The sequence below is a fragment of the Phaethon lepturus genome, unplaced genomic scaffold (assembly GCF_000687285.1).
Source record: "Phaethon lepturus isolate BGI_N335 unplaced genomic scaffold, ASM68728v1 scaffold10151, whole genome shotgun sequence".
NCBI classification, from domain to species: Eukaryota; Metazoa; Chordata; class Aves; order Phaethontiformes; family Phaethontidae; genus Phaethon; species Phaethon lepturus.
In genome coordinates, this window is record NW_010518448.1 from 32,324 (window position 1) to 48,821 (window position 16,498).

The window sequence follows — 16,498 nt, forward strand, 5'->3', positions numbered from 1 at the left end:
CTGGCAATCATGCTCAGTTTGGTTTGAAATCCTTTAAAGTAAAACTTTGCTAGAGAATTCAGATTGAAGTAATTTTCATTTCTGAGAAGGCCTCGTGGTCTTCAGCTTGAACACAGATCAGTTACTACATGCAACCGTTCAGGCCATTCTTCTTCCGATACCATTTCGGAGATCTCTACCTATACTTCCACTTTATTTCTGTTCCTCCTGTCAGGCTTATGACCCTAAATCATTAATATCTTCTTTCCACTCAAAGAAAGCTGGGCGTTGCTTGCTCTGAAACCTAACTCTACTATTATTATGATTGCTGGAGTTACAGGAAAGCCCCATCTTTCCAACAAACTCAGTTGCCCATGTTCTACTTTCACTTCTGTTTTATTAAACTGAAAAAAAAAGAGTCCTCTGTTTAAACATATGAAAATACACATTCTTATTTTTGTTAGAATACTTAAGAGAGTGGAAATGATTATAGATTAGGTACTTCCTGAACTATCCTGAACTATACCACAGCAAGCACGATGAACAAAGTATTTTACCAGTCCCATTTAGACTAAATAAAAACACAATTAAAGCTACCAGTAAACCAGTAAATATATTTTCTCCTCTCCAGATGGAACCTCTTTAGAGATTATTAAAATCAAATAAATGTTTATTATCTGAGTCAGTATTAGGCCTGCAGTATCTCTAGTGCAGGTGTGATCTTTTCACTTTTCTGTTATAAGATTACGGAGGCCTGCTGCTTTTTATAGCTTTTTATTCCCTACAAGAATTGTGTGCCTTATTAGAAATCCAGAAATTATAAATGTAACATGAGAACACGCAGCTGAACAATGGATGTTCAGAGCTTTTTCTCGTAATACCTGTGTTGTGGAAGGTGGTATTCACAAAAGTACAGTTCCTGAAGTATGTGTTCAGCGAAGTAATGTCTTCAAACACACAGTTCTTAAAAAGTGAATCTTCAAAGGTTACTGATTTAAACTTCATCATAACAAACCTGTCCAATACAAATAATTTCTGTCAGTCTCTCTTCATACGTTAGGAAGAGCAACAGGTCAAGCTGATGCAGCTGTACAGGTTTAAAAAATCTCAAACCCTGAAACAGTGGTTCCTTAAAGACATTCTGGAGATGTAATTAATGATTAGCTGAACATAGAATACTGTCATTTTGAAAAAGCATTAGTAAGACAAATAGCTCCACATAGCTCCAGGCCACAACTGGTAATACAATTTCTTTGATAATATTTCTGTTATTACTTGTCCTTAATGATCAACCAAAACCTATGTCATGACATTCATGGAATAGCCTTGTAAAGTTACTACTACTTGTAATTTGACATTGACATCAGAATTTGAGAGAACATGCTTCAGAAACTCAGTCTCTTGGAACAAACAAGCACCTGCTGGTACCAACAAGCTGGAACAAAACAATTTTTTAAAGAACCTTTATTTCTCCGGATGAACACACTGGGCACTGTGTCAGGCTCAAATGCAAAACATATTGGTCCAAGTGTTAAAAAATGGTTTTGCAAAATGGTTCAACATGAACACAACAATTACATTGACAGTTATATAGCTAGATACCTAACTGGAAACATGTGTTTGTTACTCCTGTGTTTGTGGATGCAATTGCAATTACTGTGTACATAAAACAGGTATAAACAAATTGTCAGTTGCTTTTCTTATTTCTGAACATCCTCCTTCCTACTGACTCTCCTTTAACTCCTAGGTCTTTGATCAAGACTGTCAATCAAATCATTGATAGAAAAAGTGAATGACAAATGTATTACTAGCAGTAACTTTCTACCTCAATATTACCAGACTAAAACAATGCTGTAATCCTTTTTTAAATATAATTCTACCAAACAACATCATTATGCTAACAAAAAAAAGGACAGATGTAATGATACATCATTATTTTTGCAATGTCTTTTATTCCACATGAAGTTGTGGGAAAAGCTACAACTGGAAAAGTCTGCTGGCAGACTTCACCCAAAGTGGCAACAGTTTGAAAAGCAGTGCTTTAATTGTTATACGGCACTAAGAACTGTTAAAATGACAAAGCCTTCTGAACACAGACCTGGCTCTGCTCTATTTAAAACTAGCTAAGTATTTTTCATATTACAAGAGTAATAGTAGGAATAGGAACACACAAAATATGCTATCTATGAAATAGTAGGAATTAAACTTTCTCACTAATAAAGTTGTTGGAATCACATTTTTTGAGAAAGCAGAGCAAAAGCTAATTGTGTTTATCACAGGAAAAGTCTTACTAGCTAATGAATTCTCTTTGTGTATTGGTCACAAGAATGGTGTTTTCAGCCCATTAGTTTTAGTTACTGTATCATTTATCATTTGTGACAGACTGATAAAATCAGGCTGGTGTTCAGTGTCAACTCATTATCATTTTTTCATATAGCACTTTCCATTTTAAAATGTAGTCTAATTCCAGAGGAGAATAAAGTAAGTTTAGCAATTACATTAGTCAGTTGGAACAGAAAGGACAGACTACGTGTCCTGCATTCTTCTGATGTACTTTTTACCTTTAGATAGGAAACATATTGTGACTATATTAAAATTGGTGTTGCAATGATTTGAATTAAAACCCAACAGAAATGTAATGAAGTAAAAAGTCAAGTATTGATGGAACTTCTAGTCAAGAAAGAACATGAAGGCAACACTGGGACTGAGGGCAAGTGGAGTTTTGAAACGTTTGTGGAGGAAGAATATGAAATGAGTTCATACTTCTGTGGAAATGTTTTGTGAATCTCAAACAACTGTCAGAGGCCTATTAAATTTTGCACATTTGAAAGAATACATTGGTGTTTTAGAGCAGATTAATGTTAGATTTAGTGATTTACAAGACTTTTCAGTTCAAACTGATAAGACCTTGGTTGCCAGAGTGCTGGCAGTTACTGGCAGAAAAGGGTTCTTTGCTTTTAGGAGAACATCTACTTCCCGGAAAGGAACAGAACTGGGACGTTATGGCTAGTTTAAAAATGAGGTAACTGCTATTTTTTGTCTGCAGTGCATAAACCTTTAACTGAGCCAAAACTCAAGTTCTTATAAAAATAATTTACAAAACCCCATATTACCAAAATCATTAATTTTATTCACTTAGGTATAGGTTTTCCTATGGAAATAATAATTACTTAGCACCATGACATCCAGGAGACCATTCACATGGTTGTTCTGTATATTTCTTAAGAGAAACCAGATACTTAAACCAGCTGTGTTTAATTTTCCCTTAAGTTATCTAGTCATCTGTAAGTCCAGATACAGCCTTAATACGTTTGGATTCAGTTAAAAAACACAAAAGGCATTGCCAACATGTTGTTTCCTGCTTCAGAGCTGTTCATACTTTTTATTGATTTACAGTAACATTTAGCTTTTAATTTTCTGTGATAAGATCCTAACCTCTCAATGTTCAGCATTTTCACAGAAGCATCTTTCATCGATATAAGAAAAGAACTGGCAACAGAGATGAAAGTATGTCCTTCCCCAGCCCCATACAATATGCCACATGTGTTGGGTCTGAAAACCTTTAAATCCCACTGTGAAAGGAACTACTGTTAACTTAGTGTTTTCGGAATGGAAGTGGGGTTTGCATGGGGGATCCTCACACAGGAAACACCGGGGCATGTATAGGTCCACTTCTCCCCATGCTCCATGAGTCATAAGAAATCAAGAACAGAAGTAAATTCCCATTAAAAAGTAACAAAACCCTCTATCATTACCTAATGGAGAAAAGGATTATATTATTAGGACATGCTTTAAAACATGCATTTGTTTATTCCAGCCAAGTCAGGATATTAGGGAATCTCTAAACCTGTCATTGATGTATTCTCCATTGCTGTGAATCTGATTTTCCAGCGTGAAGTTGAAGACGAAATGTGAAACCTCCTCATTGTGGAAATGTTTCACTCGGAACGCGTACTCATCTGACTGCAGATGTTTAATGACATCGGGAAACCAGACAGATAAGCCATAGTAGCTGCGAAAAACAGAAAAAACTCAGTTGCCAATCTCACTTGTTCTGAAATCTGTGCGAGGTGAGGACGAGCAACTCTCTCAGCTGCTTACGTGACACAGCAGTTGTTCCATCATGATAAAATCATCGATAAAATAAAAACATTGAAAGATGCTGACCCCAGAACATATCAGTTTTCTGAAGCAGATATTCTTGATGAGTCAGATTTGCAATCAAGAACAGACTGATGAGACCAATAAATACAGCATTTTATGGAAAGAGACTGAATAAAACCTTTCTGAATAAAAAGAATCATCATAGTGACAGAGGTTTGCATGCAGATGATTCTTCTGTCTGTCAAGTCTATTAAAAATGGTTTAAGATCTCAACCACTCTTACCCAAAAGACAGGGTGAACCACACAGCTGTAAGTTTGATTGTATTATCCTTCACCGGGTAGTTGAAGCATCTCATAAATGTCAACCAAATCTGTAAATTATTAGGAAATACAATTATTTTAAATCACATTTTGAACAATTTTGTTAAATGATAGAAGTTTTTTTATTCTGATTGGCTTGCTTCTTCAGGGCATCAGAGTGAGCAGATTAGCTCTTTGATACTGGTCATAGCTGTACCTCTCTTACAAGTATGTTAATCTCCATCTATAACCAGGTTGTGCATGTTCTGTGACTTTCCAGCTTCTTTTCATAGAATCATAGAATGGTTTGGGTTGGAAGGGACCTTTAAAGATCATCTAGTCCTATACCCCTGGGATGGGCATGGACATCTTCCACTACATCAGATTGCTCACAGCCCCATCCAATCTGACCTTGATTCCAGGGATGGGACATCTAGAACCTCTCTGGGCAACCTGTGCCAGTGTTTCACCATCCTCATCATAAAAAATTTCTTCCTCATGTCCCATCCAAATCTATCCTCTTCCAGTTTAAAATTGTTATCCCTTCTCCTGTCACTACAGACCTTGGTAAAAAGTATCTCTCCATCCTTCTTATAAGCCTATTTTATATATAGAAATGCCACAGTAAGATCTCCCTAGAGGCTTCTTTTCTCCAGGATGAACAACCCCAACTCTCTCAGCCTGTCCTCATAGGTGAGGTGTTCCCTCCCTGTGATCATTTTTGTGGCCCTCCTCTGGACCCAATCCCACAGGTCCATGCCTGTCTTGTACTGGGGCCTCCAGAGCTGGACACAAGATGACAAGTAGGGATTCAGCAGAGTGGGGTAGATGGGGAGAATAAGCTCCCTTGAGCTGCTGGCCACACTGCTTTTTATGCAGCCTTCTGGGCTGCAAGCACATGTTCCTGGCTCATATCAAATTTTTTATCCACCAGTGTGGACTGTGTCCATTAATTCCCCCCTGCTCTGGTCTCTTCAAACTTCCCTAATCTCTAGACAATTTCATTTCACTATCTCAAATAAACCAGAGATCTTGTCAGAAATATTTTCTTCTCACTTCCTGGTATTATACTCCTTCAAGTTTAGACAAACTATATTCCGTAAGTCAATGGAACACACTCAGAGTCTGATCCATCATAACTTATCATAGGTACAAATTGATGCTTTAACCATATGAGGAAAAGCTGGGACTACATCCAGTTCAGAGATGCTACAGCAGAGCTGACTGAGAATGGTGTTTTCCTCTCTCCCTCATCTCAAGATGATCTCCTCCTTTTGAAGGGAAGAAGCAGTCTGTCCTAGGAGGTTTCAGCACACATCATGCAACAAGGAAGATGCCCTGATCCAGGGGCTAGTCCAGTGAGATAAGAAGGATGCGAGACAACCAAGCTGCAATTCCTTTAAAGCTGGTTTAGTAACAAGGCCAAGTCATAACATTTCAATATTGAACTACTCCATTTTTGGACAAATAGCTATAAAAGTTGACACGTTCGGGATTATTTTTTTTCTTGTAGGAAAAATGCCGTTTTTCCAAGCAAAACAATTTTGTGGCAAATCTTGGTTTGCAACACTTCATCACAGCTCTGGAGAGCTCTAAGATGCCACATTTTTAACAGCTGTGAAAAGCTAGTTTTGAACTTTAACTTGTTTTGTTTTGTTTTGTTTTTAATTAATGAGACTTTTATCAAGTTTTATTACAAAATTCAAAGATACTGCATATTTTTAGTTTTGCAGAAATGTAAAAAATGATATGGAGCACAGTTCCAGTAAACTTGTATTAAACTTTCTGAAATAGCTCTAATGTAGTTTTCTGGTAAAACATTTGACATGCCTAAAAATACATGCAGATATAATGCCTTAGAAAGGTTTTACTGACATTAATTTACACAATTTATTCGCAACTTTCCCATTTGTAAGTAACGTGGATGCCTCAAGTTCATGCTGATAATGTTTCCTCTCATCATGTGTCACCTCTTTCCATAGGTAGATATTGATATGCATTCCCAGTACAGTGGTAGATTCCTACAGTGTGGTGCTTGGGAATATGGCTATGTAACTACTAGCCATCACTTATGTGAAGACCCATGCAGCATTTTCCTCCTCAGAAGCTGGGACCAACCTCTGTGCCTCCTCTGGGTCAGGAAACCAGAACCTTGTGCTGGTTCCTGAACGGTTCCCAGTTGCATGGAAAATATAGTGTTGCAGCTATCACCAGCAGGAGCTCCATCATTCCATCCCACTTCTGAAGGTTAGTTAAAAAGAAGAAAGGTAAGTACAGAATGAACAGAGATGTTGTTACTTACACCATATAGCTCTGTGCGAATTCTAACGAAACACCTCCTGTACCAAGTTCCTGTATCGCTCTCTATTTCTATGAGCTCATCTATCTGCTTTGGAGTTTTGATTCTGTTAACCTAGAAATAAAAACAGAACAGCAAATATTTGCATTTTCTTGAATCATTAACTGCCTGTCGAGAAGTATTGGAAGGTTTTAATAAATCCCATTGACTAAACCCGAGAAGACATTAAACCTGTGTATACACGAGAAATGCTTTAGAAATACAAAGGAATAGTAGCACACTATAATGACAAAGTTCATTATGCATGCAACTGTCTTGGAAAAGCTCTACTTTCAAACCATGCAGGAAATCCATTCCCTCTGACAGAAACAAGCTGTTACTGTCAGGTTTTGCTAGAGTGATGTTGTACATACCCCTAATGCCACAAAGGATAACACATTATTTAAACCCTCAGTTAAACCACGTCCAGAGTTTGCTATCAAGTTGTTTCTGACTTGCTGTCACAACATTGTTGAAAATCTATTGATTAAAGATACAGTAATGAAAATAGACGTATTTGAAATTTCAAGAATTAATAGTTGAATAACATTTTTCTTTTGTTCTTATTTCCTGTAGTGTTAGACAGGGAACTCTCTTTGCCTTTTGGGTGCTGAGTTTAACTATCTTTTTTAATGGGAAAAATGAGAAAAAGTTAGGTGAAATGATCTGGAACCACACGTGTTATTGCTGTTATGAGCAATCATCTACTTCATCTAAAGTGAAATGAGATAAACAGACATCAGGGGAAAATACAGAATTACCAGTGACGGAGAATGTGATGTTGCCTACAATGTTAATTTTCACTTGCACTCTCCTGTGTAGCAGTACAAGAATGTCTTTCCAGACATGGGACCTGACAAACTTATACCATTGTATGGTTTTGGCTTCTGCTCTGGTCCCAGGTTTATAGCGGTATCACAAAAGGCAGTGTATTTATCCACAGTTTATTTTAAAAGAAGACAAATAGAGAATGGAAAGAAAATAAATAAAATGGGGAAAGGGAATGGCTTATAAGGAGGGAGGAAGCAACAGACTGAATGTGTAATATTTGTCTGCAGTTTGTGAAGGTGGCAATAGCTTCAGGACAGAATGAAGACACCACCACCTATGGAGGTGTAATAGTGGATTACAGGACATCAGAAAACAGCAGTATTGACGGTTCAGCCCACTGCTTTTACAGATGTACACTGTTTAAGATGCACCAGCAGCCTCATCCCGTGAACAAAACCAAACAAAAGCCCACTAAGTGGTTTCAGCTATAACCACCCTCATCTCTGAAATACTGCAGCTCACCCTCTTGCCGAACCATGACTATATCAAAAGCCTGTACCTTTCTCGTCATGCCTCTCCCAATATCAATAATCCTGTCTGCATCATTCAATTGATTTTAAGCTTTTCGTAAACTGCTTTTATAAAACATGTTACACAAGAGACTGAGTTGAGTCCTCCAAGATTGTCTGAGACCTTGTACGTATGGACATGCTTACATGCCACGCCTCCGGGCAGAAAGGGCATGCATCTTGAATCGCGGTGTATAAACCAGTACCACTCTCGTAGGCTCAGGGTCAGCATTTTATTGCCTGTCCTGGCCACCTGGCTCATCTGGAGCTGTGGAGGCTGGAGGAAACATGTATATATCCTAGAACCACCGTATGTGACTGGGGACAAAAAGCCTCTAGCCTTGATGGCTCTTTAACATAAGAAAAGTCCTATTGAATCAGGACAATGGTCCATCTGGACCATGCAAATTCAGCTGTCAGTGTATGAAGAATGAAAGAAAAAACAATAAAATATACGTATTTTAATGAAAATGGAACTTCTGTTTAAAATAAATGGTTAGAAACATGCAATGTTTTAAATTTTACAAAATCAAGACATGCTGCAAAGGAAAATATTTGCAGACAAAAATATTAATTAATACATGGCAATGAAAGAGTGGAGACAATTTTGGGTTTAAGGATACAAAGATTTTTTTTACTTAAACATTTAAACCAATAGATCTAATGAATGCTTATTTTAAGGATCCAGGGAAGGTAATTAAGCATGTATATAAACATTACACTTGGGTAGTCCCATAACAGAAGACACTATCAACTTACTACCTTCACTGTTAGTGTCACCTCTCACAGGAGAGATTTTCAAGAGTATTAAGAGCCACCACCTCCACAGTCAGTAACTAGAATACATCCATTTTAGAGTTTCTAACTATAAAACTAACTGTTCATCAGTTAATGCTTTCTCTGTTTGAAGGGTTTGAAGATAAAATCCTCAATAATATGAGTAACAAGAATAAAGATGACTTGCGAAAAAAGCTTCTAGGAAAAGATGACGTCAATATAATTAGGAAAACATATGAAAGGAAAGCACACTAAAACTATAGCAGTAATGGAGAAAAAGTTGCATCAGCTGTAGAGTTAGAAAATGTATTATCAAAGTGTATCTGATGTAACCAGTGAGATGAAGTGGAGGAAAATAGTAATGCATAAGTCATAGAATGGTAGTGGATGACGCAATGGGGTTTAGGAGAGCTGTGTGAATAAACTACTGAGATAAAATGTCCAAATATCCAGGACTAACTTAAAAAAAGAGAGACTAAAAGGATGTGCCAAACAGATTACGTGTAAGTTCTTTGTTTTCTGGGCTTTACAAGATGTGCTGATACTGTCCAATGAGGAGACAATGATGCATTTTCTAATGCAAGCTAAAAATAGGGACTTCTATGCATGTGTAACCTTGACATACATTACAGTATTTTTAATCCTTCAACTCCTTGATATCTGGAGTTGAGTCTTCTCAATGTTCATGGCAGAAACTGGCAAAAATTCCAAGAAAGTGGTGTTTTTTCTTTATTCATGCCTTCTTCACGGCTGACCAACTAACAAAAATTGCTATATATAAAATGCTGAGTTCATATGGTTCAGTGTCACATTTTAAAAACCATAGAGACAAGGACTTGTTAGATCCCAAGAACTGGAAACAACAAGCATGTGCTTTGTTTTCTTCTCCACAGTTGCTTTAGGACATGATTACAATTACGTCAGACTGATGTGAGGCTGGCTGATCCTTCCTCCCACCTTTTGTCCCAGCACATTTCTGTCTTCCTTGTGCCTAAACCAACACTGTAGAGGGACACGGTCTGTGCTACGGCTGACTGTGCAATCAGTCAATGAATATCAACACTGAAGAAAAACAAAGAGTAACGGGGGGCAGGCATCCTCTGTCTAAAAGCAGCTCAGATCAGCAAGAGCCAACTGTGAAATTACACCCTAGCTGTATGGTGTTAGGCAAATCCCTTTACTTGTCAATGAAATCAGAAAATAAAATATTAGGTTAGATGGGATTAGGGGTAGGTCACCGGTGTGTCAATAAACATGGATTTAACATGATAGATGTGCTAACCAGCCTTCTTTTAGGCTAAATATAGGAGTTCTTGAACTTTTTGGTGTAAAAAAGTTAAATGGAGGCAATGGAAACTGCACCCAAGGCAATAAACCACAAGTATTAATGGAATAAATTTATATGGTCAGATGACCATTCCTTGAGACTGCCTGCAAATGCAGAACCTTTATGAGGGTTTCTTAGCTGAGTTATGTGTGCATTAAAGTAAGAAGACAGGCTCTGGAACAGGAAAAACATCCCACACATGGCTCTGAGAGGGAGCAGAGTGCCAGCACTCCCACAGCACAGCACAAGGAAAGGCATCTGGATTTCAAAACAAGAAAATGCTTTCTGCTATTTGGTCCTACTGCATCCAGGAATACAAAGTTGTTGTGTATATTATTCATAAATATGGTAGATGCCATAAAGAAGTCCCACATCTGAATTGCCAATTTCTCCTCCAAATAGAAACAACCCATCAATACTTGGACTATGGCCTTATCATTAGACCTGCAAGTCAACAAGATGCAGTTGAGCTGCGAAGATAATTTGAGAAAATTAGATGTCTGAAATTACTATTTCATAGAAGTGAAAATGCATTTTAACAACTATTTTAGCTGATAAAAACAACAAAATAATTTCAGAAGCTTTAAAGACAGAACAACCAACTAATGTGGGCTTCTATGTGACTACTGTTTTTATTAAGGGTAAAGTAAACTTAATAAACAAAACACAGATGGAGTCCATTAAGTATCTTGGTACACCAGAGAAAATTATCACACTGTGGTTTCATAGAGTCAAGAATATGCTGGCAAAAGGCTGATGTCTTGACATCTGCTGTATATATAAAAATTTCAGTAGGAATTTGGTTCTTATATTTAGGTATTTAGAGTGCAAATGATTGTCTTTGTCATGCAGAATATTAATATTGATTTTTTAAGCCCTCCAGACCTTGCCAGTTAACAGGCTCCCTAATGTGCTAAGCAATTAACTTTAAAAGCAATACTCACTGTGAAGACTTTCTCAGGCTGACCACGAGCACGCATGTTTGTGTCATGAATTTGCTTGAGTATCATCCAAGCTTCATCGTGTTTTCCAACCTAAACGTTTCATCAAAACATTTAAACAAAATGTGCATACAGATTAATATATTCACTATAGTCAATGAACAATCTTAATGCCTGTTATGTAGAGGTCATGATGAACACAGAAATTATTTTGACTAGAATCTGAGAATGGGTTGGAAAGTTATACCTCCAGCAAGAAACGTGGGCTTTCTGGCATAAAGGTGAGGGCTACCACAGAAGAGACACAAGGCAGTGCGCAGACAATCACGAATACTCGCCAGCTGTGGAACTGGTAGGCAGAGCCCATGCTGAAACTCCATCCTATGAAAGCAGAAATTCACAAAATGTAGAGAAATAAGAGGCATTGTACGTGGGAGTATGCAGCTTCTTGAAGATGCAAAATGATACCTGTATTTAAATCAAGCCTGACTGATCTCTTCTATTTCTACAAATATCGATGATTTCACAAATAATATTAGACTATGAATTTCAGCTTCTTGCATGTGACTAGTCATGCTGGAAAATGGTATTTTATGCAGCGTGGGAGGCTTCCTTACACATGGATGAAGAAACCTCTTTCAAGTCTCTTAGCAAAACCTGCATGAAGGTAGTTATGTGAACCAAACAGGGACACCATAAACATATGTAAGATTACATATACAGAGAAATAGTTTTCTGTGAATACCGGAAGAAGGGAGAATTAAAAATCTAAACTCAGATGATACAGTTTATGGAATTTTACAGCCTTCCTCATTGCTATTAACTTTTTCTACAAAAAATTAATTTCAGTACTCCTAATAAGAGTATCCTAGTGCAATACACTGCAACACAAAAATAAATTACAGTGCCTAAGTTCTGTTTGGGTCTTGTTCCAGAGCACTATACAACTCCTTAAATTCCGTTAAAAGTAAACTGGCACTTGTGCCTCCTGCCCCATAACTAGATGTACAGGAAAATGTACTCACTATTTAAACTTCTATCTGAGATGAGCAACTTAACACTGAAGTAGAGAGAGAATTTATGATTATATAAAGAGATTAAGAAAAAAGAACAACAGGAAAACAACTTACCTCATCTGAAAAACTGATCTTGAGATACATCTGAGTGCTGACTAATAACATGCTGTAGAAGCCATTGTTAAAATATACTGAGAAGAACACAAAAGGCAATACTGGAAAATCTGTACATGAAACTGCAGGGCTGGTAGTTCAGCTTTTTAATAAAATATCTGATTGTTTGGTGTATTATGACTGGGCTACTGAAATGCTAGAATTGTAAGAAACGTAAGAATTTCCTTTAAGAAATTCTTATGAAATATTATTGGGTAACTTACCAAATATTATTTGGGTAACTACCTGGCCTTTTAGTCTGGCTTCAATACAGCGGAAATTTTCAAGTAAAATTTTCAAGGATAACTTATTAAAAGATGAGTGGAAGATAAGAATAACAATAAAGGACAGGAGAGGTTTCTGGAAGAAAATGGAATCCTGGCTAATGAAAGAGCTGATGCCAGATTAGTCTGATATATTTCTTTGTTAACTGATTTTTCTAGACAAAAGACATAGTTAATTAAATCTGTCTGGATGTCGGTAAATAGCTGGTACAACATGGTACCAAATGGCCTATTAAATAGCTCTTCAAAGGAGGTATTTATCTGTTAAATGTACAGTGTATTTTGGAATTTAAAGACCTCATACTGTGGATCATAACTACATTCTTGGAAAAAAAATTGTTCTCATATTAAAGTACTTACATGTTACCATATGAAAAACACAGTCAACCCATGATTTATTTTTGCTCTTTATCAACAGCTTGGTGAAACATTTTGATCCGCACCCATGGGGACCTGTTTTTTCTGGTCTTCTACAAATCTTCTGTGTTTCTGAAATGATATCGGCTTGTTCTACAGCCTCATTTAGCCGTGCCACCTTTACCTCAGGAAGGTAGAAGGTAAAACCTGTGACAGTGTTGGCAATGATCTTGGAATGCCATGCTACTTTTTTTAAGTAAGGCTCAAGATAAACATGCCTTTCCCCCTCCGAAGTTCCCTCCAGCAAAAAGATGCCGTCTAAAATTTAATGTTAAATTCTATTCCAAAATAAAACTTGGAATGAAAATTGAAGATTAAAAAATAAAACAAAAAGACATATAAAAGTGTATTAAAATTCGCTTATTACTAATTTTTGGAAAATGTCAACTTTTGATCTTACAGAATTTCAAATCTTAAATAATATGGGCATACTTTACATCTAGTTTGGGAAGGGAAGGAAGTAAAGAAGGAAAGGTTTAGAGTGAGTTCATAAGGCAATTAGAAACCATATAGGTGTTTTGGGTATTTTATACCCATGATGACTATTGTAATCATTAGAATCATCTTCTTTGCTATGTATTTTAAACTATAGCACAGAATCACGTGATACAGAACGCAGAAAAAGTTGATTTTCAGTCAGAGCGGTGAGCTGCTCCGACTCGCTGGGCAGCCGCGCAACTGCTGGTGCCACGGGGAAGGCGTCACGGCAGCAGCGTTTTCATCCTCAGAACAGCGTGGTCACAGTACTGGCTCTTCTTGTCATGAGAAACTGTCCCAGAAACACACAGGGCCACCGGTATATTTAGACAATCTGCCTCCCACCGCTCTGGTTTATGTTTTATGGGATTGAGCTGCAAAAAGGGCACTTCTGTGGTAAATGAAATCAACCTGGCTTTAGACCTGTTAGAAAACAAACGCACCATCTTGTGCTCTGTAGCCAGTCCTGGAAAATGTTGGTGATAATTTATTTTAAGGTGTCATTTATTAACGTAAGTGAACCATACTACTGCTAGTTAAAAGCAGAGTGCACTGTTTATCCTGCTGTCGTCCCGACAATCTGCAAAATATCTTTTTTATGCCTCAAAATACCTGAGGGGCATGTCAAGTGAAATGTTCATTATGGTTTTTATTGCTCTTCCACCTTCTTCTCTATGTATTGTATTAGCTGCTGCAATTTATCTTGTGATTTAACATATCTGCTGCATTAATGATAACAGTGAATGTCAGGATTATAAGAAGCAATTGGTAGGGAAAAAGCCAGCTGCAGCACAGCTTTCTTGAGACATTTCTCCTGGCTATTCCAGCACCAGCACTAGATCAGCAAAACAAACATATACTTTAAATGCAGAGCAGGTTTAAACTCATTCTTCCATTTAATACAACCCATCTTCCTAGGCCATGAGCTAACCTGGAAAATAGAGCCATTAGAGTAGCTGTGAATTTAGCTCACGAAGTGGCTTTCATTCCTATTGCACGTTAAGTTTTGAAACCAAATGGAAGTGTGCTCTTGGCTGTAACTCAATTTGCTTCCCTCTTCCCTGATTTATGCCCCAATAGCAAAAACAGAGCAGCCCTACACGGTCGCGTTCAGAGCTAAACTTCACCCTTGCTCCCCGGCTCTGCCATATTCCAAAGTCATTCATCTTGAAAACGGTGGCAAGTCCCAACGTTTTATGAATTGCTAAAACACTTGGCCCACGTGCACCTTGGGAATTACGTGCTGTAGAGCAATGTAAAACCCCACAAGGACCGAATCTGAAGCGGCTGCAGCGACTTTTGTGCCGAATACCACCCTCTCACCTTACTGACTGCTGGAAAGGGCCAAGTCATCACAGACATGGCAATTACTGATTACAGAAACCACAGCAGCAGATTAAAACCAAAACGTACAGGATGTTAATCTATATCTAATCAGCAATTTATATGTTGAGTTCAATGTCAACAAAATCTGCCCTCCCAACACAGAATTTCATCTGCTCCATAATATTAATAAATTAAAAGGATATTATAAACAAATTCTTGCTCCACATGAAAGAAAAGACCATTTCTTTCAAAACTTTCTGAATAAATACCTAATTCAGAATATACTTATTATGCTGAATTTTGTAAGTGTATGTTACCTTATAAACAGCGGGTATCTTCAAGGACAAGGATCATCTTTTACAGTGGTCAGATTACTGGAGAGGATGATTTGTTTAACTTTCCAAAATGAGAGCTGAAGGGGAACATGATAGCTCTACACAAATCCATAAGGGTTACATTAAAGTGCAATGTGGGCAACGAAAAATATGGGTGCCTACAGGTTCCATATAAATACTGGCTAGCAAGGGGAAGGTTTCTAAATACCACAGGAATAAGGTTGTGAAACACCTTTCTAAGAGACTAATGTAGGCAAAGAAATCCTAACCAAATATAGGGATTTTATGGCATGGTTAGCTAAAGACTGATCATTCTCGGTAACAACTTTTGTTAGTCATTTAGTAGGAATCAGAGGAACTAGATTCATGGCAGTGTCAGAAATTGTCAAAAGCCAAGTTTGCATAAACTTATATCTTTTGTTAGATGAAACGAGGGAGTAGGTGCAAGAATATCCCTAAAACAAAGGGCGGAGGAGAAAGATAGCCAAAGAATTTCCAGGAGGTCATAAACCCCATAGGTTCTTCTGCAGAGTCCTTTCTATGATTTTATAACTTTACTTATTTTTGCTTTAACACACAATCTTTGGTCAGAACTCAGCTTTCTAGCCTCAATTCCTAATGTTTCAAAACGTGAAAAATTTCCAACAGCTAAGATGTGTGATTGCTCTAGCCACGCGGTGGCACCATTACCACACTAATAAAAATTGTAAGACTTCTATTAACTGTTGTTTTGTTGAGTATTTCCCAAATCTAAAATAAATCAAAATTATAAGGAGGACTGGAAATACTTTGCAGCTGGCAGCATAGAAATACATTATTACTGAACTTATATTTAGCCTGCCCTGGTATTACCAAGTTTAACTGTGAGAGACATCTAGGATTTGAGCCCATATATATAGCTCATGTATTTAGTTGTACTCGTTAGAGTAATAGCAAAACATCACGAAAACAGGAAAAAAATAGAACAGGTAAGTTATACATTTGAGGAAGCTCAGTTAGAGATTTTTACAAGACAATGAAATACAGGGTTTTTAACAAGTGCAGAAATAATGTTTTCAGAATTATTCTGTAACTGTATTAATGCGAAATTCCAGTAACAGATCAGAACGCCTGTCTTTCCTGTGATTAGATTATTAATCACAGGGAATTAATAATTAATATTTTAATATATCACATGGGAAAGGCAGTGTTATTTTTAGTCTATATAGATAGATACTCTACAAACCCATTGGCTCAGCGGGTCAGCTGCTTGTAATTTCATAGAATTATAGAATCATAGAATCTTTGCATTGGAAGGGACCTTTAAAGATCATCTAGTCCAACACCACTGCAATGAGCAGGGACATCTTCAACTAGAGCAGGTTGCTCAGAGCCCCATCCAAC

General features: G+C 37.3%; 1 protein-coding gene across 1 annotated transcript in view; it reads right to left on the minus strand.

Moving 5' to 3' along the window:
• Positions 1–16,498, minus strand: part of SV2C (synaptic vesicle glycoprotein 2C) — a 77,554-nt gene that overhangs the window by 11,829 nt on the left and 49,227 nt on the right. The window contains exons 4-9 of the mRNA XM_010296740.1: positions 11,355–11,488; positions 11,111–11,200; positions 6,687–6,797; positions 4,367–4,455; positions 3,827–3,991; positions 861–994 (exon numbers count right to left, since the gene is read on the minus strand). Of these exons, the coding sequence (XP_010295042.1) occupies positions 861–994; positions 3,827–3,991; positions 4,367–4,455; positions 6,687–6,797; positions 11,111–11,200; positions 11,355–11,488 (723 nt within the window). The remainder of the gene's footprint in view (positions 1–860; positions 995–3,826; positions 3,992–4,366; positions 4,456–6,686; positions 6,798–11,110; positions 11,201–11,354; positions 11,489–16,498) is intronic.